Raw genomic sequence first — 24,224 nt, 5'->3', positions numbered from 1 at the left:
TGACATTCTTGTAATTACTTTTCCTAAGGCACATTTATGAAAAATATATTTTACTTTAATTATGAGCAATCAGAAGTAAGTCCATACCCAAACAAGAATAAGCAAGTTTCTCTTAATGGCGGTATACAGTGAGCAGAGTGTTTTTCCGAGCATTGGCAGCGGCGTAAGAGCCCAACACTAGCTCCAGGGAAGTGCTTTCAAGGGACCACGTCAGTGCCATACCTTGCCATCCTCTGAGCACACGCCCATGTGTTCTCCACTTTCATCCAGACTAATCTGATTTATCTTCACAGGACTCTAGTAAAAAACAAACAAACAAACAAACAAACAAAATCTTTAACTTTTTAGGAAAATACATATCAGTAATCAAATGCCTTGGCTCTTTGTAAAATTAAGTGATACAAGTTGTCTGTTAAATAGTTTAGAAGCATGAACCCAAAATATATTTTGTTTTTCAAATAAAAATAGTAAAACACAGCTTTGTTACTAGACATGTAATATGCCCAGAAACCTAAGATTTCCTGAAACTACTTCACACACTTCAAGTCCCTAAAATTTTATTTTCTTTACAAGTTATATGCTTTTTATTTGTTCTGTTCTATTTATTCCACTCTTAAAATTCTTTCTTAACCAATTTATTAAACAACAAAACAAAAGACAGAATAAAAGTCATGATGTAAAGAAAAATTTCAGTTGTTTTACCTTGGTTCACCAGCCAATCTATTTGTTCTTCTCCTATAAATTACTGCATAAACTTTTATTTATACCTATGCTAGTACTTTGTTGGGGAAATTCACAGGGTCTAGCTGACATTAACTTTGTAATCCCCCATTCTTTTGAGCAATCTCAAATTTAAAAATCTGTGAAGATAAAAATCAGACTTTTACTTTGGATGAATTTGTACTTTTATTATTTTTCACAGCTTCAGCTTTCCAGGTCTCTATGTAGCCACTGCTTACTTACTAAAATATCTATGCAGATGGATATTGTTGGGGGGTTTTTTTAGTGAGAGGAGGAAACAGACGGACTCCTGCATGTGCCCCCACCAGGATCCACCAGACAGGTCCACTAGGGGGCATCTGAGGCCCATGCTCCATTACAACCAGAGCCTTTTTTTTTGTTGTTGTTAAGTGCCTGAGGTGGAGGCCATGGAGCCATCCTCAGCACAGGGGCCAAGTCGCTTTAATTGAGCCAAGGCTGCAGGAGGGGAGGAGAAGATAGAGAGAAGCAAGAAGGGGAGGGGTGGAGAAGCAGATGGTCACTTCTGTGTGCCCTGACTAGTAATCGAACCCGGGACTCCCACATGCAGGGCCGACACTCTACCACTGAGCCAACTGGCCAGGGCGCAGGTGGATATTTTAATAGACGTAAAAATCAGTGAATGTCGAAAACATTAAAAATTAACAGGCTCTTTTTCTTCTTCTTCTTATATAATGGCAATTCCCAACTATCTTCCACAATGTATGACAGGAACAAACTAACCCTCAAAATTAAGCCATCATCATTATTACATGAGCTTGCAAATTAGGTTTTTTTAAAAATAGTTAACCTTAAAGTAGTTGGACTTATTGATAATAAACGGAAATAACACAGCATTGAATGTTGGCTCCTTCCCCGTGGAATCCCTCAGAGCTATAAGTGACAGTGAGGGCCGATCCAGACTCTTAGGCCTCAGGGAGGCCACTTACTGGCTGACTGATGCTGCCCAGAGGGATTCCTGTGGCGCAGTATTCCTGAGACACCCAGCCCCAGATCCTCTCTCATCTTGATCCTAAATCGCCACACTTAAAAGTTGCCAGCGTGTTACAAGAGGAAAGGGCCTTGAACAGAGATCCGTGATCCATTTCACAAAAGAATAACTGAAGCCCATGGATAAGAATCACCACAGAAAAACAACAGCTAGGGCTCCACCTGGGAAGTGGGGAAGAGGGGTCCTGCAAGGAGAACCGTGACAGGCAGTGAGGACACATAAGCAGAGCAAAAGCCAAGCGGGAAAATCCCCCAGGCCAGCACGTCCACACTGGCAGCTGAGGAGGCAGGATGCCAGCTTCTGCACTCTTCTTGGGTCAATGTTCTCCACAGTGAGTATCTTCTATTAACAGTTCCTTGTGCTGATCTTGTGTTCACTTAATGACACTTTTCTTTTATTCGCTGACTTTAGAGAGATAGAGAAAGGAAGGAAGAGAGACAGAGTGAAAGAAAGAGAAGCATTCATTTGTTGTTCTACTTAGTTGTATGTTCATGAGTTACTTCCTGTATGTGCCCTGCCTGGGGATTGAAACCACAACGTTGGTGTTTCAGGGTGACACTCTAACAGACTGAGCAACCGGTCAGGGCCTAAAATGTCTTTTAATATCCATGCTACCCTTGGCAAATATAAACTCCATATACCTCTGACAAGTGGTTATAACTGATATTTGCTTATGATCCACCTCAAACTATAATTTTCTATGTATATACAGCCTGTACAGTCAAGAGTCCCTGTCTTGTCCAACATGGTATCATCTACATATGACTATTAGTATAAAATGCTAACTTAGTTAAAATTAAACATAATTAAGAACTCACTTCTTTAATTGCACTAACATAACCCAAATGCTCCCAATAGCCACAGTGACCAGAGCAACCGCATTAGAAAGCTCACATCACAGTAGGTTTCCATCACTGCACAAATTTCTACTAGACCAGGCAGGGGTAGTCAACCTTTTTATACCTACTGCCCAGTTCTGTATCTCTGTTAGTAGTGAAATTTTCTAACTGCCCACCAGTTCCACAGTAATGGTGATTTATAAAGTAGGGAAGTAACTTTACTTTATAAAATTTATAAAGCAGAGTTACAGCAAGTTAAAGCATATAATAATAATTACTTACCAAGTACTTTATGTCGGATTTTCGCTAAGTTTGGCAGAATAAATCTTTATAAAACAACTTACTATAGTTAAATCTGTCTTTTTATTTATACTTTGGTTGCTCCGCTACCGCGCACCATGAAAGCTGGAATGCCCACTAGTGGGCGGTAGGGACCAGGTTGACTACCACTTATTAGACCATACAGCTCCAGGCCTATGAATACATCCCCAATGCTAAGTGCAACCCTTCTTTACAAGAAGGTACATTCACTTCTGAGTGGACTGCTCACATTCAGAAGGACATTTTCTCTTCACATACATGTCAACATTTACATAATTTGTTCTTGGACTCACACTTTTAAAAAGCTCAGGGTCTATGCTAACATTCTCTGAATCAAACTGTATAATTTTCAAAGACCTAAGAGACACATTAGCTCATTCCTCACACTCAGGAGAGAGCAGTCCTGCAGATAGATGGTTATCTCCACCTCACAACAAGGAAAATGAGGCCTCAAGAGTTCTGTGAGCTGTCCGGAACCACAGTGTCTCCTACTCAATGTCTACGCCACCCAGGGGTAGTCTGTGTACAAATACACCACACTTCTCATTACAACAAGTTTCTTTCTGGGTAGAATCCGTTTGTACCACCACATAAGCAATATTAGAGGGAAATAATCTCTACAAGGTATTAGAATCCTCTTTCCCTTACATCTCTGTTAGCAACAAAAGTTGTTTTTGTTTTTGTTTTACACTTTTTCTGCCAAAGATCAATTTTCATTGATTTATCTTCCTCGCTACTTAGATCTTTTGGCCAATTAACTTGCTTTTCGGCAAACTGCTTGTTCACATCCGTCACCCACTTTTCTATTACATGTTCATTCTTTTTTTTTTTTTTCATTTTTCCGAAGCTGGAAACAGGGAGAGACAGTCAGACAGACTCCCGCATGCGCCCGACCGGGATCCACCCGGCACGCCCACCAGGGGCAAGGCTCTGCCCACCAGGGGGCGAGGCTCTGCCCATCCTGGGCATCGCCATGTTGCTACCAGAGCCACTCTAGCGCCTGAGGCAGAGGCCACAGAGCCATCCCCAGTGCCCGGGCCATCTTTGCTCCAATGGAGCCTTGGCTGCGGGAGGGGAAAAAAGAGACAGAGAGGAAAGCGTGGCAGAGGGGTGGAGAAGCAAATGGGTGCTTCTCCTGTGTGCCCTGGCCGGGAATCGAACCCGGGTCCTCCACACGCTAGGCCGACGCTCCACCGCTGATCCAACCGGCCAGGGACTACATGTTCATTCTTTTCTTACCAATTTCCTTTTTGCTTTTAGGATATGAGGTCTTGGAACATACAATTCCTCACTCAGACATTGCATATGTGGTCTGCTATATTATTTTGCAAGATGGTTGCTTTATTTCTAACATTTAAGTCTTTGAATATTTACAAGATTCATTTTATTTTCTTCCAAATGGGTATGTAGTTGGGCCCCATCCTTCTCATTCTAAAAAAAGTTGTTTATTTTATAATAAATGTTTATATACACTAAATAACCTTCTGGGTTTTCAATTGTGGTCTCTTTGTCCACTGCTACATCAATTCAACACTGATCTAATTATACAGAAGTTATATAATATGTTCTGATATTTGGTAGTAGCAAGACCCAGGCATAATTCTTTATACTTTTCTTGGCTTTTTTCAAGATTTTTATTCTTCCATGTAAATTTTAGATGAAATGACCCCCATGTTACTAAACAGAATGGTCATTATTCAATTCTAACTTACTGTTCCTAATAGGAGCACATAACACTGCTGACCACTTTCTCCTCTTTGCTTGCAGACTGTCATGCTTAGTTTTCTTTTATATTCACAGTCGCTCCTTCTCAGTCTCTTTGGGTAGATAGTCCTGATCTCTCTCTCTCTCTCTCTCTTTTTAAAGATTTTATTTATTCATTTTAAAGATGAAAAATAGAGAGAGAGAAGGGGAAGGAGCAGGAAGTATCAACTCCCATACGCACATTGACTAGGGAAGCCCAAGGTTTCGAACCGGCGACCTCTGCGTTCCAGGTCAACGCTTTATCCACTGTACCACCACAGGTCAGGCCTGATTTCTTAATCTACTTCATGCGTCTGTCCCCCCATGTCTTCTCTATCTACACTGGCTCCCTTGGTATGCTCTTTCAAGCTATGAAATGACTCTTAAATTTATACCTCCACACTGGACTCCTCCTTATTTCAGACCAATATATAGAACTGCCTATTTCATATGTACCTGGATGCCTAAAAGGCATTTTAATTAAAACAAACCCAAAACCTAGATACTGATATTCCCTCATAAAGGAGCCCTTCCTGATGCCATCCCCATCTGAGTTAAAAACTAATATATTCTTCTAGTTGCTCAGTCTTGGAACTAGTCTGATGCCTGTCTTTCTTTTATACTCTACCTGTATCTGTCAGCAGTTTCTATAATCTCTTTAAACAAAATTTCTCCAGACAGTAACCACTTTTCCTCACCTATAGCTGCCATCTTGGTCCAAGCCATCATCATTCTTCTCTGAACTATCATAATGGTCTCCTACCTGGCAGACCTACTTCACCTTAACTCTCCCAGAAATCTATTCTTAACAAACCAGCGAGCAATATTGTTAACAAGTTGATCAAATGATGTCATTCCTTTGCTTAAAACCCTCTAATGTCAAGATAAAACCCAAGGGTTTTTACTATAACCACATAGCCCTAAATGATCTTGCTATAGCCCTACCTCCAAGTTCTGACCTCATCTCCTCTTTGCCTTGTCTGCGTGCTCCCACCAGAAATCCCTGCTTGCAGCCTGCCTTAGAGCCTCTGCGTTTGTCTGCCAGCTCTCCACTGGCAGTCTTCTCCACACCAACACTCTGGACACACGAGCTAAAATGGCAACGTTTCACACAAACATTCTAAAACACCTTCACTGCTTTTTTTTCTCCTTCACACTTACCACTATCTTATTTTTCTATGTTATTTACATATTATACTTACTTACGCCAGTAAACTATTATTTACTACTTATGTATCTATTTTATTTATTTTATTTACTGTCAAGCTCACTAACTAGAATATTTACTTCAGGAAAAATAGTTCAAAGAATAAAATATTCCAATCATACACAAATTCTTCCAGAGAACTAATTTTAAAAAATGCTCCCCAACTCATGTTACCAGGACAGTATAACCTTACCAGAACAAAACTCAATGATGATGTACAAGAAGGAAAAAGTACAAGTAAATCACGTTCATAAACAAATAAAAAAATCCAAAAGAAAATACTAACTCAGCATTCATAGAAAAGTCAAGTTTATTCCAAAAATACAAGGCTAATAAAACATAGGGAAATAAATATAACTTTCTGCATTAATAAAATAAATGAGGAATAATGAAAGATCATCTCAATAGATGGAAAAAGTGTTGATGAAATGCAACAGCCATTCACAGTAAAACCACTTAGTACACACTAGGAGAAAAATTCCTCAGTCTCAATGATGAAATGTTGAGAGCTTTCCCTTCTAGTCTATAAACATAAAACATTTCTCCACTTATTCAGGCCTTCTTAAGTGTTTTTAAATAAAGTTTTCTACTTTTCCCCTTAGAGATATTACACTTTGTTTTATTCTGGGCATAGCAATGATAGTGAGCATTCTTGTCTCATTTCTGATATGTACAACCTCATTTATAGAACACACAAAAATTACAAAACTATACTAGAGCACAGTTGCTGCACGTGGATGGTATAAACTGAAAAGGAAAAGCTAAACAGTTGTTACTATCATATAAAAGTGAATATAGTGGGACTCTAAGGAAACTGAGCAGGAGAGTCAGAGTAGTAGTTACATGATTATTTGCTTTATAACTGACTCACTGCACATCTGATATACTTTTTAAAGTTATATTTCACAAAAAACCCCACTAAAATTGTTTAAATTAAAATTTTTTTGCCAATGAAAATGGGGCCAAGAAATTGAATGGATTATTTTTTATTTTATTTATTCATTTTAGAGAGGTGGGGGGTGAAGAGACAGATAAACAGAGACAGGAAGAGAAAGAGAGAGAGAAGAGGGCAGGAGGGAGAGGAGCAGGAAGCATCAACTCCCATATGTACCTTGACCAGACAAGGCCACGGCTTCTTTTTTTTTTTTTTAATAAATTTTTATTAATTTTAATGGGGTGAGATCAATAAATCAGGGTACATATAAGGGCCACGGTTTACGAACCGGTGACTTCAGCATTCCAGGTTGACATTTTATCCACTGCATTAGTGATGAAAATATTTTTTATTTTACTTTTTGTTCATGTAGTATATATTTTAATAATACTAATGATATTAATACTAGTACTAACAGAAGCACTACTACTACCATGTAGTTAATATTTACTATGATTATTATGTATCAGGCTTTATTCTAAGAGCTTTATACATATTATATCATTTAATCCTCAGCGATTTTATAAGGTATCATTAACTTATCGATTTCATATTTACAAATATGAAAATATATACAACAGTATCTTATAGGCATACAAATATTGTATTCCTTTTCTTCTTTGATTACCTTTGTCAAGTGTTTATCAATTGTAGAGACCTTTTTATAGAAGCAAGACTTCTATCAATAAATTTGCTGTATTTTTAAATATTTTACACTAATTTCTATTCTTAATCAATATTAATTTTCCCTTTTTGTCTTAAAACAATGTTGCTGACCTTACTCTAATTTCCTCACATTAACACATTGTGTGTAAATTGTAATTTCTCATTTGTTCATCATAAAATAATAGTGTTTTGCATTTTCCTGAGAGACCAGAAAAGAATGTGAAATGTAGTAACTATACATTTCCTCTCTTTGAGAAAAGTATCATTTTGCTTTGTTTTGTTTTGTTTTTGTTTTTTTTTTTCATTTCAAATGATGGTGACAGTGTTATTTGCTTAGTTATCTAATAAACTCTTGTATCACTACAATAACATTCAGAGAATGTAGCTGAATATGTGTTTTTAGAAATTTACTGATTTCACTTTGAAAACTAAGATACCATCCTTTCATACACTCTATTAGACCTTAAAATAAACATATTTTAATCATGTTATTTTACTTAATATCTATACATCATTTTTTTTTCTTCTAGATTTTTCAAAAACTGATAGAGACATGTTGCAAAATCTTTCCAAAATAGCAATTTTGCCCATTTCTCCTCAAATGCCAAATGAACTTTGGCTGGATATTAGATTCCCTATAGTTTGGAACATCAAGAGCGTAATAGTTATATTTTCCCTTTAATTTGTAAATATAATCAATATACCTTCTGCTACTTAATGCTCTTTGCCTTACCCTCTACTTTTTCTCATACTTTGATTGACAACATGTCAAGTTTTTTGGGGGGTTTTTTTTGTATTTTTTTTTGTATTTTTCTGAAGTTGGAAACAGGGAGGAAGTCAGACAGACTCCCACATGCGCCTGACCAGGATCCACCCGGCACGCCCACCAGGGGGCGATGCTCTGCCCATCTGGGGCACTGCTCCATTGCAACCAGATCCATTCTAGCGCCTGAGGCAGAGGCCACAGAGCCATCCTCAGCGCCTGGGCCAACTTTGCTCCAATGGAGCCTTGGCTGTGGGAGGGGAAGAGAGAGACAGAGTGGAAGGAGAAGGGGAGGGGTGGAGAAGCAGATGGGCGCTTCTCCTGTGTGCCCTGGCTGGGAATCGAAGCTGGGACAAATGAACAGTAAACTTACAAAATAAATAGTACAAATTGTAGGAAAATGAGAACAGAGTCAACCTCTTTAATAAACACATGAGAACTAAAACAAATACTTTGCCCATGGAACCAGAAAAGATTTTTAAGTACCTAGTTTTGCCAGGGAATTGCCAGGGAAGTACAAAAGTAGATACTCCTCTAACACTGCTGGTAGGAATTCAAATTTAGAGAAACTTTCCAAATGATCATTTGGCAGTATCTAAATTCTTTAAAATATGCATTGCCTATATTACACGCAACAAGAAGATTCTGTAAAGACGCTTTTCAGAATAGGTTTCTTTTGTAAGACACTGAGAATGAAAATTATCTTAATTTCGAAAAGCAAAGAATCTAAATAATAAAATTTAAAAGCATAAACACACAAAACAATGAAGTTTTTACAAAGTGTTATGTAGAAAAGAATTTGGACTTGCCCAAACAGACGTCTTGCCTTGCCCTTGGCTTTTGGGAGATGATCTGTCATAAAGACAGTGACAGAGATGTCACTGTTAAAGGCAGAGGTTGATCACACGTGACAGTCTCTTTTTTATTTTTCCTTTTTTTTTTTTTAGAAAAAGAGAGGGACAGGGACAGGAACAGAAAGACAGGAAGGGAGAGAGATGAGAAGCATCAACTCATAGTTGCGGCACCTTAGTTGTTCATTTATTGCTTTCTTACATGTGGCTTGAACAGGGGGCTCCAGCCGAGCCAGTGACTCCTTGCGCAAACAGTGACCTTTGGGCTCAAGCCAGCGACCATCGAATCATGTCTATGATCCCATGCTCAAGCCGGATGAACCTGTGCTCAAGCCAGTAACCTTGGTATTTCAAACCTGGGTCCTCAGTGTCCCAGGCTGATGTTCTATCCACAACACCACCACCTGGTCAGGCACACTTGACAGTTTTAAGGTGGGGATTGGACATCCCAGAATGACCAAGCCTATAATCTAAAATGAAACCTCTGGGTCACAGGGAATCAGCCAACCTGGAAGATGACATCAACCATGTGGACAAACCATCTACCAGTTATGCCTATATAAGAGAGTCTTGGTAAAAACCCAGAACACTGAGGTGAGGTTCTCTGTTAGGCACATATCTATGACAGGAAGGTAAAATGTCCTGAGTATAATGCAAGCATCATTTTTAGAATCATCCCAGGTTCTGCATTATGCATCTCTTCCTTTGGCTATATTTTTACCTTTATCCTTTCTCTATAAATAAACCATAACCATGAATACAGGGGTGGGCAATAGTCAGCCATCATTACTCAAAAGATAAATCATAAGTAAGCATATGAAATAAGAACATTAATAACAAGACAAATAATGCAAATAAATAATACAATAATTAATAAATAATATAATACAGAAATAAACGGTGTTTCCTGTACTCAAAACTATAAACCTACTATTGCCAAACCCTGTATAACAGCTTTCAGTTAGTTCTATGAGTCCTTTAGCAAATCATCAAACATGAGGACGGATTTGGGAACCCTCTGAACTTGCAGCAGTGCCAGAAATCTTTAGCAGACTTGGCAGTCTGGAGGACTGTACCCTCAATCTCACAATTCAGCTAGTTATGGGCAAGTACAATCCAATGTTTATAAATACTGCTATACTTATAGGTATTTCTATATAATACATGTGACTAGAAGGACATACTCCAAAATAATCAGCATTGGTTATATCTAGGTGCTGAGATATTATTGTTTCAGTGGTCCATGTCTATGTTTTGCTAATTGTCTACAACAAATATTTATTGTTTATAATCAAAAGATAAATATTTTTAAATGATTATGTAGAAAAGTCATCAATCTAAAATCAAAAAGAAACCAAAATTATTCTTGATGGCTAAAGCCATTATTCTGGGCACCTGCAGCACATATTTTTATCTTGAGTGATAATCAAGTATCATCACTATACATAGCAATTTCTATAACAGTTCTATAACATTTAATAAAGAACAAATAAATAACTGAATTTCAATATTACAAATATCAATGGTAAAAATTATTTCTCTCAGAAACAGGAACAGCCTGACCAGGCGGTGGCGCAGTGGACAGAGCACCGGACTGGGATGCAGAGGGCCCAGGTTCGAGACCCCGGGGTCGCCAGCTTCAGGGAGGGCTCATCTGGTTTGAGCAAGGCTCACCAGCTTGAGTCCAAGGTCACTGGCTTGAGCAATAGGTCACTCAGTCTGCAATAGCTCCCAGGTCAAGGCGCATATGAGAAATCAATCAATGAACAACTAAGGAGCCGCAACGAAGAATTGATGTTTCTCATCTCTCTCCCTTCCTGTCTGTCTGTCCCTGTCTGTCCCTCTCTCTGACTCTGTCTCTGCCACACACACACACACACACACACACACATACACAAAACACAAAAAACAACAGGAGCAAACGTTTTACATAAACATGTCTAGTATATGTCTATATTCTAGAAATAACAACAATAGAAAAAAACAGGAGAAAGGGTAGGTAAAAAAAACTAGAGTGTAAGATTCTGTGTTTCTGCAATACTGATTTTTCAAATGGCTTGTTTTATATATATAATTTAAGGGTGTGTTTGCAAAAATGGGGTACCAGAGTAGATGCAGATAAGGGTAAGGGATCAAAGAAAAAAGACCAGAGAAAAATGGCCTCAGCTGTATTTTCCATTAGCTACAATTTTATTCCTAATGGATACATGTTTGGAATTCTGGACAATCTAAGTGAGTTTTTAAAAAAATCAATAATGTCAAGCTGACACTATAGAACATACAAAAATGTTTTCTTAATGGAACAAAAGAAAAAGAAGAAGAAGCCCAAGGAAGCAGGAGGGGGCAAACACTTGTATATAACTTCTAAATTCAAGTCCACTACAGGTGGTCTCAAGTTCTTAAATTTAAAGAATGGCAAAATTACCAACATGTACTCTTCACGTGATAATCAATTACCTAATGTAAAATGCTTGAAATAAATACACTTAGTATGGATTATGTCAGCTCTTCAATTAAGAATAAATTCACGGTCATTTCGAAAGGTGCTTTTAATGGTGTTCTTTGTGGCAACTTCTTTTCCCCTGACATTCCTCATCATCCCACCTTAAGCTATTGGTCCCCCAACGGTGAACCTAAATCAATCTGCTAATGTATAATGTGTAAGGCTCCTCTGACTAACAAATAGATAATTGATTCCTTCACAAATGCTGCATCCCCATGGACACAGTGGAATGAATAAGAAACAGAGAAGCTGGGGTTTCAGTTACCTTCTCCCAGAGTTCACTGGTTAACCATCCCCACATTCACATGGCTGCCCATGTAGCTTCCTGCTCCTAGTCCCAATCAGCCAGCCAGCTGCACTCACACTCCAGTGTGGAAAGCAAACCTCTGTTCTCCCTACTCGGGAAAAGCTCATGTTACTACTGCTTTTCCTTTTCCCTGATGAAACACCCTGAGGTATGGAAGGCCTCTATTAGGATTTAAGAAGTCTCTGAAAAATACACTAAGAGTGGGTTTTCTATCAATCTACAAACAAACTTGTATTTTCTCACTGATTCTATGGTCAAAAGGCCTAACTTTTAACTATAAATTCTCAAATCTTCTCATTTGCTCTTGGATTTTATTTCTAGGTTCATATGAAACCCTTCTTTAAATTAAGATGGAATAAATTTATCAACAGGTAACCTTGAATTGGATAACTTTTATGGCGCTTTCTTTTTTTTTTTTTTTTTCTTTTTTTTTTTTTTTTTTTTTTTCATTTTTCTGAAGCTGGAAACGGGGATAGACAGTCAGACAGACTCCCGCATGCGCCCGACCAGGATCCACCCGGCACACCCACCATGGGCGGTGCTCTGCCCCCCAGGGGGCGATGCTCTGCCCATCCTGGGCGTCGCCATATTGCGACCAGAGCCACTCCAGCGTCTGAGGCAGAGGCCACAGAGCCATGCCCAGCGCCCGGGCCATCTTTGCTCCAATGGAGCCTTGGCTGCGGGAGGGGAAGAGAGAGACAGAGAGGAAAGCGCGGCGGAGGGGTGGAGAAGCAAATGGGCGCTTCTCCTATGTGCCCTGGCCGGGAATCGAACCCGGGTCCTCCGCACGCTAGGCCGACGCTCTACCGCTGAGCCAACCGGCCAGGGTATGGCGCTTTCTTGAAAGCCTCAGAATATGGGTTCAGTCAATTCCTTGGGAGGTCTGCTCAAATGTCCCCACAGCTTCATATTCCTGTCACTCCCAAACGTCATGGCAACTGGTTGTTGACCACCCCTCCAGTGCCAATTACTCTCCCTAAGGCCACAGAGACTTTCCAGAGGCTGAAGTAATGGGAACTCTCAGCTTTACCTTAACTCAGCCACTGTGACAACTGCCCCTGCTGATTGCTGCCTTCTTCCAACCTTCTCTTCCCTCAGCAGTGACAACCACATACTCTCCTGCTGCACTTACCAGAATGGGCTGTATAAACACTGTTGGGAAATAATAAAATAATACGGACCCTTTTGTTATTTATGGTCCTGTGACTAACGCTAAGTACATCATTCTTACCTAGCATATCAGTTAAAAAATTAAGGCTAATAAAGCATGAACCCACTGAAAAAAACTGAAAATACTTTACGTGTCAAGTAAACATGCATAACAAATACTAAGAAAAAAATTTTTTTAAATCCTACAAGAAAAGATGACAGACATACTCCTAGACTGACTTCAAAGCAATATTAAATTCTGGATATTTAATAAATGGTAAAATAAATAAATAAAAATGAATCAATCTTCAACAATGACAAGAAAAGATAGAAACAATGATTAATAAACATAATAAAAAACTAGTTCAGAATTAAAACAATGCAAAAGTCGACACAAAATTTTTAATGACACACAAAAATTAAGAGGCTATAAATTTTAGTTACTAAAAACAAATACAAATATTATATTAATTACAAGGAAGCTGGGTCCCTGGCTTTCCTTGAAAGTGAGAAAACATGATGACCTTCACTTAAACAGTCAGGCCAGTCAATGTATCCACACCAGGGATACATAAGGAACACACAGTCCTCTGGGAAGGCTCCTAATTTATTTTTGCTGGATGGGATTCCCCTTTTGTGTGTTCCAACATCACACTCTATCAGAGCACTCATGTTTTTGAACAATAAGTCACTCTGTTGTCTGCCTCTGGCACTGAACTTGAGCTCCTGGAGAGCAGAAGTCTACTTTAAACCCAGCAGCTGGCACAGAAGAGCTCAATGAAGCTGCCAAAAGAATGAGAATCCCAGTCTTGCAGGATCGGAGGCTTTGACCCAGAAAACAGGTAAAACAAACAATTAAAAGTTCTGTAAGAAGACAATTAAGAGCAGAATACATAAAAACAGAGAAATTTTGTTAACTGTTATTTTCCTAAAAATAAGAAAACTTTTAAAGAATGAGGTAACGTTTAATATGTCCCCATCTTTTGTTTTGTTTTTTTGTGTGTATTTTTCTGAAGTAAGAAGCAGGGAGGCATAGAGACAGAATCTTGCATGCACCCGACTGGGATCCTCCTGGCAAGACCACTAGGGGGCGATGCTCTGCCCATCTGGGGTGTTGCTCTGTTGCAACCGGAGCCATTCTAGCACCTGAGGCGGAGGCCATGGAGCCATCCTCAGCGCCTGAGCCAACTTTTGCTCCAATGGAGCCTTGGCTGTGGGAGGGGAAGAGAGAGAGAGAAAGGAGAGGGGAAAGGGTGGAGAAGCAGATGGGTGCTTCTCCTGTGTGCCCTGGCCAGGAATCGAACCTGGGACTTCCAAGAGCCAGGCCGATACTCTAACTCTGAGCCAGCCGACCAGAGCATGTCCCCATCTTTTGGGATCCAAGGTTTCTAATACTCAGTTTCAGGTTTGAATAGTAGAGAAGAGTGGATGATCTAAATAAGATATGGCAATTATTTAACAAAAGCTGCTGTTTCTGCAGATGGAGGAAAATGATTTATCTAGCAATTCATTCCAACTTCAGAAATGATTAGGAAATTCAAAAAGCTGTAAAGCCATTTATTTTCCATCATGAATACAAAGAAGAGGCAGTGGTGAAACCTGACACAGTTGCATATAAATTACAGTTCAATTTTTCTATGATAATGTAGCTGAAATATACTTCATGCCACAAATTACTACTCATCATGTATTATAAATTTATACTTTTAAAAGTATATCCTTTTCATAGAAATAGAAAAATATTCTTAAAATTCACATGGAACCACAAAAGACTGAATAGCTAAAGCTATTCTGAGAAAGAAAAACCTGGAAGCATCACATGTCTTATTTCAAACTATATTAGAGAGCCATAGTAATAAAAACAGTATAGTACTGATATAAAAACACATATACAAACCATTGGAACAGAATCAAAAGACCAGAAATAAATCCATGCCTATTTGGTCAAATATATTTGGCAAGGAAGTCAAAAATATTCAATGGGGAAAAGATAATCCCCTTAATAAATGGTGGGGAAACTAAATAATCTCATATCAAATAGATAGTGAAATTAGACCACAATTTCATACCACTGCCAAAATATTTACTTAAAATGAATAAAGGATTTTTTTGGCAATAATTTTTTGGATATGACATCAATAGCACGATAAAACCAATTATTAAAAAGTGAGACTACATCAAACTCAAAACTTAACAGTAAAAAATAAATAAATAAATAAAAATTACCAAAATGAAAAGGCAGCCTAGCTTGTAATCAAAGATTTACAGAAGAGTACACACTGAAACTATTAGGAAGGGTGGAAATGTGAAAAGAGCAAATACTATTCCCACGGGTGGCAGCTGAGACTTGGGAGGTATATTACAACTCCAGGGGGTTCCCCCAAAGAGTGTGGGGTCAAACCCCAAGATGGCTGAACTGCCCTTGGTTTAATGTTGGTAAAGGTTACCCTTGGTGCACAGCTTGATCCTTACCATGCACATCCAGGCCCAGCAGAAGTGGCTACAAACTGGAGGTCCAAACAGGTTGTCCACGGCCAGTCACAGGCAGTGTCAAGTGTCTTAAACTGGCCTAAACCAAAGGCACTCTCAAGAGGCCACAAAACAACACACTCAGTAGCCAAATTCAGACAACATCAGAGCAGGATCCATTTAGCTTCATAAGCAGCATATACAAAGGGAGATCTTGGCAGAAACAAAACCCTGCTGAAGCTAATTCTGCACTGTGTAGTCAGTACCTGGAGAGCAGCTTACATAGCATGGTCCTAGCTGAGCCTCACGGCCAGCCAGCCTAAGGAGCAACACCACACACAAATGAACCAACAGTAATTGAAACCCAGTCACATAACCAACACAAGGGAAATCCCTGGAGCGCCCAGCTCAGGTGATCAAGGAAACTGCAACACTAAATCCCATAGGATACCCACTGCATAAGGCCAGCCCACAAAGACTGGGAGTCATAGCATATCAATCTACTACACAGAAACAAATACAAAAAGGCAGCCAAAATGGGGAGACAAAACATAAAAAAATTAAAAAAAACAGGCCCTAAATTAAAAACAAAAAAAATTCCAGAAAAAGAGCTAAATAAAATGGAAGCAAGCTATTTATCAGATATAGAGTTCAAGGTAATGGTTATAAGGATACTCAAGCATAAAAAGGACACAGAAACCATTAAAAAGGAACCAGTCAGAAATGAAGAATACATCTGACATCAAGAATATATCTGAAGGAATAAACAGTAGGTTGGATGAAGCAGAGGATCAAATCAAAGATTTGGAAGACAAGATAGAAAATAACATCTATTCAGAGCACCAAAAAGAAAAGAGAATTTAAAAAATAAGGCTAGATAATCCCTGGTTAGGGCACACATTGGAAGCAACCAAAAAATGCATGATTAGGTGGAACAACAAATGCTTCCTTTCCCATTCCCTCTCTCTCCCTTCCTCTCTCTGTCTCTCTAAAAATGAATGAAATTTAAGCCCCGGTGGACAGTTTTGGTTGGTTGGAGTGTTGTCCTGGTGCATGGAGACTGCCAGTTCGATTCCTTAGTCAATGCAGAGAGGAGCAGCTTGGTGTTTCTGTCTCTCTCTCTCTCTCTGCCTCCCTCTCTCAAAAAAGAAAAAAAAAAAGAATGAGGATAGTTTAACAAACCTTAGGGACAACAGGAAGCATAACAATACCCGCATTACAGGGGTACCAGAAAGAGAAGGAAGAGAGCAAAAGGTCAAAAACCTATCCGAAGAAATGATGAATGAAAACTTCCTAACCTGGTGAAGGAAAAAGACACAAAAAAATGAATCCCAAACAACAAGAACCCGAAGAGGCTCACACCAAGCCACATAATTAAAATGCCAAAAGTTTATCACAAACACAGAATCTTAAAAGTAGAAAGAGAGGCCCTGGCTGGTTGGCTCAGCGGTAGAGCGTCGGCCTGGCGTGCGGGGGACCCGGGTTCAATTCCCGGCCAGGGCACATAGGAGAAGCGCCCATTTGCTTCTCCACATCCCCCGCTCCTTCCTCTGTCTCTCTCTTCCCCTCCCGCAGCCAAGGCTCCATTGGAGCAAAGATGGCCCGGGCGCTGGGGATGGCTCCTTGGCCTCTGCCCCTGGTGCTAGAGTGGCTCTGGTCGCGGCAGAGCGACGCCCCGGAGGGGCAGGGCATCGCCCCCTGGTGGGCAGAGCATCGCCCCTGGTGGGCGTGCCAGGTGGATCCCGGTCGGGCGCATGCGGGAGTCTGACTGTCTCTCCCCGTTTCCAGCTTCAGAAAAATGCAAAGAAAAAAAAAAAAAGTAGAAAGAGAAAGATAGTTACCTACAAAGGAGCTCTCATAAGACTGTCAACAGAAACATTGAGGCCAGATTAGAGAAAAGGAAAGGAAAAGGAAAGAAAGGAAAAGAAAACAAAAGAGAGAAAAAAAACCCTACAACCAAGACTACTTTACTCAGCAAAGCAATCTTTTAAAATTGAAGGAGAAATAAAGAGCTTTCCAATCAAGAAAAAGATAAAGAAGTTTGTTACCAAACCAGTATTACAAGAAAGGTTAAAGGGTGGAAAAGAAAAAAGAAGAAAAGAATAAGAAAGAAGGAAAAGCAGGAGGAGGAAGAGGAGAAGAAGAAGAGGAGGAGGAGAAAGAAGAACAAAAAAAAAAAGAAGAAAGGAAAGAAAAAAGGAGAGAAAGAAGATTCGAAGGAACAAAGGAGACAAAAGTAGAAAAGGGGGAAAAGAAAAGAAAAACCAAGAACATAGCTAAAGAATAAAATGGTAATAAATACGTTCCTATCAATAATCACTTTAAATATAAATGGATTAAATGCTCCAATCAAAAGATAAAGCATAGCTAAATGGATAGGAAAACAAGACACATATGTATATGCTATCTACAAGAGACCCCTTTAGCACAAAAGTCACAAAACAGACTAAAAGCAAAGGGAAAATGATATTTCCGCAAATGAAAAGGGGAAAAAAAGCTGGGCTAGCAATACTTATATTTGACAAAACAGACTTTAAAGCAAAGGCTATAGTAAGAGACAAAGGATACTACATAATGATAAAGGGAGCAATCTAACAAGAAGACATAACCCTTGTAAACAATTATACACCCAACATAGATGACCTAAATATATAAAACAAATCTTGATGGACATAAAGGGGAGAGATCATTAGTATAAACAAGTAGAGGATTAACACCCTACTGACATCAATGGATAGACCTCCTTGACAGTAAATCAAGGGAATGGTGGCAATAAATGACACACTATACAAGATGTATTTAATTATCTTCAGAGCATTTCACCATAAAGCAGTAGAATACACATTCTTTTGAAATGTAGATGGAACATTTTCTAGGACAGACCACATGTTAGGACACAAAGCTAGTCTCAATAAATTTAAAAAGACTGAAATCATATCAAGCATGTTCTTTGACCATATGATATGAAGTGAGACAGCAATCACATGAAAATAAAATAACAGAAAAGCACACAAAGACATGGAGGCTAAATAACATGTTACTAAACAATGAATGGGTTAATAATGAGAACAAGGAACACAGCAAAAGCAGTCCTAGGAGGGAAACTGATAGCATTACAGGCCTAACTCAAGAAACAAGCAAACAAAAATCTCAAATAAATAATCTAACTTTACACTTAAAGGAACTAGAGAAAGAATGAAAAACAAAGCCAAGAGTGAGTAGAGATCAGAGCATAATTAAACTAAATAGAGTCTAAAATAACGATATAAAAGATTCATGAAACCAAAGTGCTGGTTCTTTGAAAAGATAAAAAAGATTGACAAACTTTTAACCAGACTTACCAAGAAAAAAAAGAGAAAAGACCCAAGTAAGTAAAATCAGAAATAAAAAGGACAAGTAACAGCTTACACCAAAGAAGTACAAAGAGTTGTAAGAAAATATTATGAACAACTATATGCTGACAAACTGAACAATCTGGACAAAATGGATAAATTCCTAGAGACATACAATTTTCCAAAACTAAATCAGAAAGAATCAGAGAATCTAAATAAACTGATTACAACTAGTGAAATTGAAGCAGTAATCAAAATATTCCACACAAACAAAAGTCCTTAACCAGGAGACAGGTTTCACACGTGAATTTTACCAAGCATTCAAATAAGAACACCTATCCTTCTCAGACTATTCCAAAATATTCAACAGAAGGAAAGAGTCTCAAACTCATTTTATAAAGCCAGCATTATCCTAATTCTAAAATCAAATAAAGACACTACGAAGAAAAAAATTATAGGCAATATCACTAATGAACATAGATGCTAAAATCCTCAACAAAATATTAGCAATAAATACCCAAGGTACGGAAACAACGTAAGTGTCCACAGACAAATGAATGGATAAAGGAAATATGTTGTGAATATGTGGAATATTATTTAGCCATAAAAAAGGAAATCCTGTTATGTATGACAATACTGATAAACCTTGAAGGCATTAGGCTAAGAGAAATAAGCCAGACAGAGAAAGACAAATAGTGTATGATCTCTTTTCTATATGTAATCTAAAAATATCCAACTCATAGAAACATAGTAAAATGGTTGTTGCAGGGGTTGGGAAGTGAATAAATGGGGAGATGCTGGTCAAAGCATGTAAACTGTCAGTTATAAGATATATAACGTGGTAACTGTAGTTAATAATACTACATAATATGTGTACTTTAAAGTTTCTATGAGAGAAGAGTTTTAGAGTTCTCACCGTAACAATTAACATCATCAAAATGGTAATGTGAAATGAGAATGTGTTAATTAACCTTAATGCGGCAAACATTTTGAAATATATATGTATCAAGTCATCACTTAAACACCTTAAACTTACATAACATTGTATGTCGATTGTATTTTAGTGTAGCTTAAAAAACAAAATAAAATCGCATATTATAAAACAAAAATGTACTAACCTATTTAAAGCTGATTTCTAAATGAAAAATATTTATTTAAATTGATATGTTAAAATACTGAGCACATCACTACTGTTACTTTAATAATATAATTACATGTCTGTTATTTGAGGTGATGCCCATTATATTTCAAATACAGGAGCTCAAAAATACTCCCCAAATATCACTCACTATCTATTGGACTACAGAGGAGTCTCCTTACAATGATTTGAAATTAGTCGTACTCCTTCAAGGAGCTTTATGGCTGGCTCATCATAGCTTTCCCTTGATGTTGCAAAATTAACGTGAATAAATATGAAATGATTACATTAAGGTACAGAGTACACTATCTTCATGATCTCCAGATAGCCTTAAAAAATATTCTATTATTTTCACAAGAGTACAGTTTGATAGAAAAAAAAAAAATTTAAGTATCCCTAATTAGCCACTTTAACTTCCATTCTAATGATCAAACAGTAAAATTACTCTATAAGAAAATAAATGTCCTTGATTTAAACTCTAACTAATATCTTGAAAAATCTATAAAACATTAAAATCATATGGGAATGAGACGAATGGAAAGAATTTTTGAGGAAAAGTCACCGCATTTGGAAAGAAAACAATTTTGTCCATTTGCTGTGTCAACACTGTTTTAAGTTGACACTTGAGTTTAAATTTTCTGCATGTAAAAGCAAGTTTATATACCAGTCATTAAAACACTATTAAATAATTTTTTAGTTAAAAAAATCCTCTATTAAGAGTTTTTAACCACTTCCCTCATAAGAGCACACTGTGTGTGACTTAGATGCTGTAAACTTACGAGGACCATTTGCCACCACATCTGACCCTCAAACCCCAAGCTGCTGTCCCTTTCCGCCGCCTGAGATCCACAGCCCCTCTGCATCGCTGACTGGAGAAAGGCTCAGACACCACCCACTGCTGCGCACGGCCAGGACAGGCAGGGGCACGAAGCGGCCTTTCAGCCTGCACAAGGCTTATTAGTAGATGTCCGCTTTCTGAATCCCCAAACCTTTAAGAACACAAGGGGGATTTGGAAAGGATTGCCTCCTAAGAAGCTGGCATACCGCTGATTCCTAGAGCTGTTTTCCTTTTGTTAAACTTCATCTGCTGCACCCTGCCACAGCCCCGTGGACAATGGTAGAAGGCTGGCTTGCACATAACATGTATTTAAGACAGTTATTCACAATCTGGGCACTGATTAAAACATAGCTTCAATAAAGGGCTAAACCAGGCTTTTGATCCACATTTCCTCTTTTATTCATAGGCCAGGCATTGTGCGGGATGCCAGGTGCACATGGTAAAACCAGTAAATGTTGTCCTTATGAGGCATGCAAATCACTGAAACACACTGCTCACGTTTAGGGCAGTGACCTTCTGGGGATGACATAAAGCTGCAGTTGTCCTCTGCAGAGATGGAGGAATAACTAATCAGAGCCAGAGCTCATTTTCCTAAGAGCTTGCAATGCCCACTCGCTTTAGAGTTCAGAGGGGACACTTTGGGAGTCTCCCTATAATGCCCTGGATGGCTGTCTACAGTACTACATTTGGCAGGTGAGTGAGGAACACTTTTGTAGGAACTTATAAGTAAATCAGTTTGAGCAACAGCATAAGGACCCAGCAGTTTCTGTTTCTATCATCCATACTAGAATTGCCGAGCTCACCTGACCTGTGGTGGCGCAGTGGATAAAGCGTCGACCTGGAAATGCTGAGGTCGCCGGTTCGAAACCCTGGGCTTGCCTGGTCAAGGCACATATGGGAGTTGATGCTTCCAGCTCCTCCCCCCTGTCTCTCTCTCTTCTCTCTCTCCTCTCTAAAATGAATAAAAAAAAAAAAAAAAAAAAAAAAAAAAAAAAAGAATTGCCGAGCTCCTGCCTACTGCCAGACTCCGTGCTGCTGGTAGCTGTGACTCCACTGGAAAACAACCGTCTACTGGAAAACCACTGCGGAAGGGTTTATGCTTGTTCCATACACAAATGACAACTGAGAGTTTCCAGAATGGTAAAATATAATGTGTGAAGTATAATTAAAAGTATTTCTTTTTAAACTGAGTCACTATTTTCCTTGCTTATACATTTAGCCAAAAAAGACACAATGGAAGGAGTAATAAAAAAGGGAAAGCATGGTTAACAGACAAAGCAAAGCCACTGGAATATTGCAAGGGTAATAGTGCCTAAATGTACTAATAAATACATTTAACACAAGAGGAGCTAATATTACCAAATTCCTACATGATACAAAGAAGATTAAACAAAAATGGACAAACAAGGCCTGCCTTCAATGTATTTTATGTACAGTCTGTGACCCCAGCACTTGGTAATACTTATATTTTAGAATTTAACACAGTAGAGATCATTGCTTACATGACTAGCTCCACAACTGATTAGACCTGAGAACAAAGACCTGCATTTAATTATCTTTTATATCCTTTGCACATCCTTAATAAAGTATTTGCTGAAGGAGTAAGAAGCAATCACTGAATGAATATGATACACATAGTACTCTTCTGTGTGAGGTCATCAAGGAAGGTGTCACAAAGCTGGTGGGACACTGGACATTTCCACAGGCAAAGGCAGGAAAGCACACTGCAACAAGAGCAGGACAGTCTGGACATACCCCAGGCCACAATGGGGAGAAGACTGCAATGCCCTAACAGCAGAGCCCTGAGGAACGCAGAGAGGAGCTCTGCTTTATTCCACAGGCATCAAGGAGGCAGTCGGGTGTTTTCAATAGGGGAGTAACAAAATCCCAGCACATCTTTAGAAAGATCACTTGCACAACAATGTGAAGGATGGATTAGAAGACATGAGGCAGGGAGATCAGTTGGGTTTCACAGCAATATCCCAGGTGAGATTCAAAAAGACTTGAACAAGGGGGTGGCAATATAAAAAAATGAGCGAAAGAAAGAAGGAGCTAAGGGAAGAATCTAAGGGATATACAGAGGATAGTGGAGGCTATGCCTCTCAGAGATGGAAGCAAACACTCGGAGCAGAAGAGCACAGGCCTTTCTAAGAGACGATGCTCCTCAGGACCTGGAAAAGCCTCTTTTCAGCTGCAAAGATTGGCTTTTTCTTGGCTACAGAATTTAGATTATAAAAACACCTTTGCTTTGGCCCACTAGACCCACTGATAAAGAAACAAGAATTTAAGAAAGATACACAGTTTAATTAAAAGGCAGAACCTTGTTGGGAGCCTGGACTCAGCAGAGCAAATGCAGTGCAGACCCTTCTGCCCATATGATAATTCAAAACAGAGACACTGTCATGAATTATACACCCCAACTTGTGGAAATTATTTCAAATAATAATTCTGAACAGAAATATACAGTACTGTTTTAATGCCCAAACAATTTGGCTGAAAGGTGGACAAAGTAAGGTGTCCTCTATAGTTGGCCATGCCGCCAAGATTCCTCGCATACAGGTTGCTGACACTACAATTCCAAAAAACAAAATTAAATTCTTTTTCCTAGAGAACACTGACCTAGACATATAATTTTTTTTCTATAGCTAATGGATCAGAAATGGCATGATCATCTCATATAACTAGAAAAGGAATAAGAAGCATATTATTATTATTCTTTAATATTAAGTCTTAGAGGACTAGCCTTAAGACTCTCCGAGTCCTAAGCATCTACTATGTCACACCTTTGAGGACAAACAACATACAAAATCAGCTCAAGAAAGCCAAGCATGGTGCACGTCCATGATGACTGCAAAACCACCAATGATAAACGAAAAACCTGTTAGTAATTCTTACTTATTTTTTCTCACTTTTATTTGTAACTTAATAATAGCAGCAGTATTGTTAATGCATTTCTATTTATCTGAAAACACTTGAGAAAGTAAAGCCTTTGTGTTTTCACAGGTGGGGAAAAAAATCACATCCAGAAAGGCAATACAGATACTTTAAATATAGTAACTAAGACCAAGTTCTTAATAAAATAGAAAGTACCTAACTTGTTTTAAAGATATAACATGAAGAAAGACCACTTAAAACATCACAAATTCAGCTGCACCTTCACAACGGATATTATTGTTATAATGCTCCCCATTGTAAAAACAATGCTTTATCAGTTCCCCATTAAGTTATTTCCCAAGTAGATTGTCATCTCAACAGTTCTCAAAAGAAGCATCTTATAAACCAAGCTGCTAATGTTCTATACTACAAAGAACTCCTAAAGTCAGTTCACTAGACCTGTACTGGGAGCCATTCCACAGCCTATTTACAAAAGTAAGCATGTCCTTAAACCAAAGAAATAAACTCACTTGTGACGCA

The 24,224-nt window shown here is 38.6% G+C and overlaps 1 protein-coding gene across 1 annotated transcript in view; it reads right to left on the bottom strand.

Annotated features, from left to right (window-relative positions):
* VPS41 (VPS41 subunit of HOPS complex) overlaps window positions 1–24,224 on the bottom strand; it is a 266,714-nt gene that overhangs the window by 174,910 nt on the left and 67,580 nt on the right. Inside the window, exon 5 of the mRNA XM_066341578.1 lies at window positions 223–297. Coding sequence (XP_066197675.1) covers window positions 223–297 — 75 coding nt within the window. The remainder of the gene's footprint in view (window positions 1–222; window positions 298–24,224) is intronic.

The sequence above is a fragment of the Saccopteryx leptura genome, chromosome 6 (assembly GCF_036850995.1).
Source record: "Saccopteryx leptura isolate mSacLep1 chromosome 6, mSacLep1_pri_phased_curated, whole genome shotgun sequence".
NCBI classification, from domain to species: Eukaryota; Metazoa; Chordata; class Mammalia; order Chiroptera; family Emballonuridae; genus Saccopteryx; species Saccopteryx leptura.
Note: the sequence above shows the minus strand (reverse complement) of the source record. Positions and strands in the feature narration are given on the sequence as shown.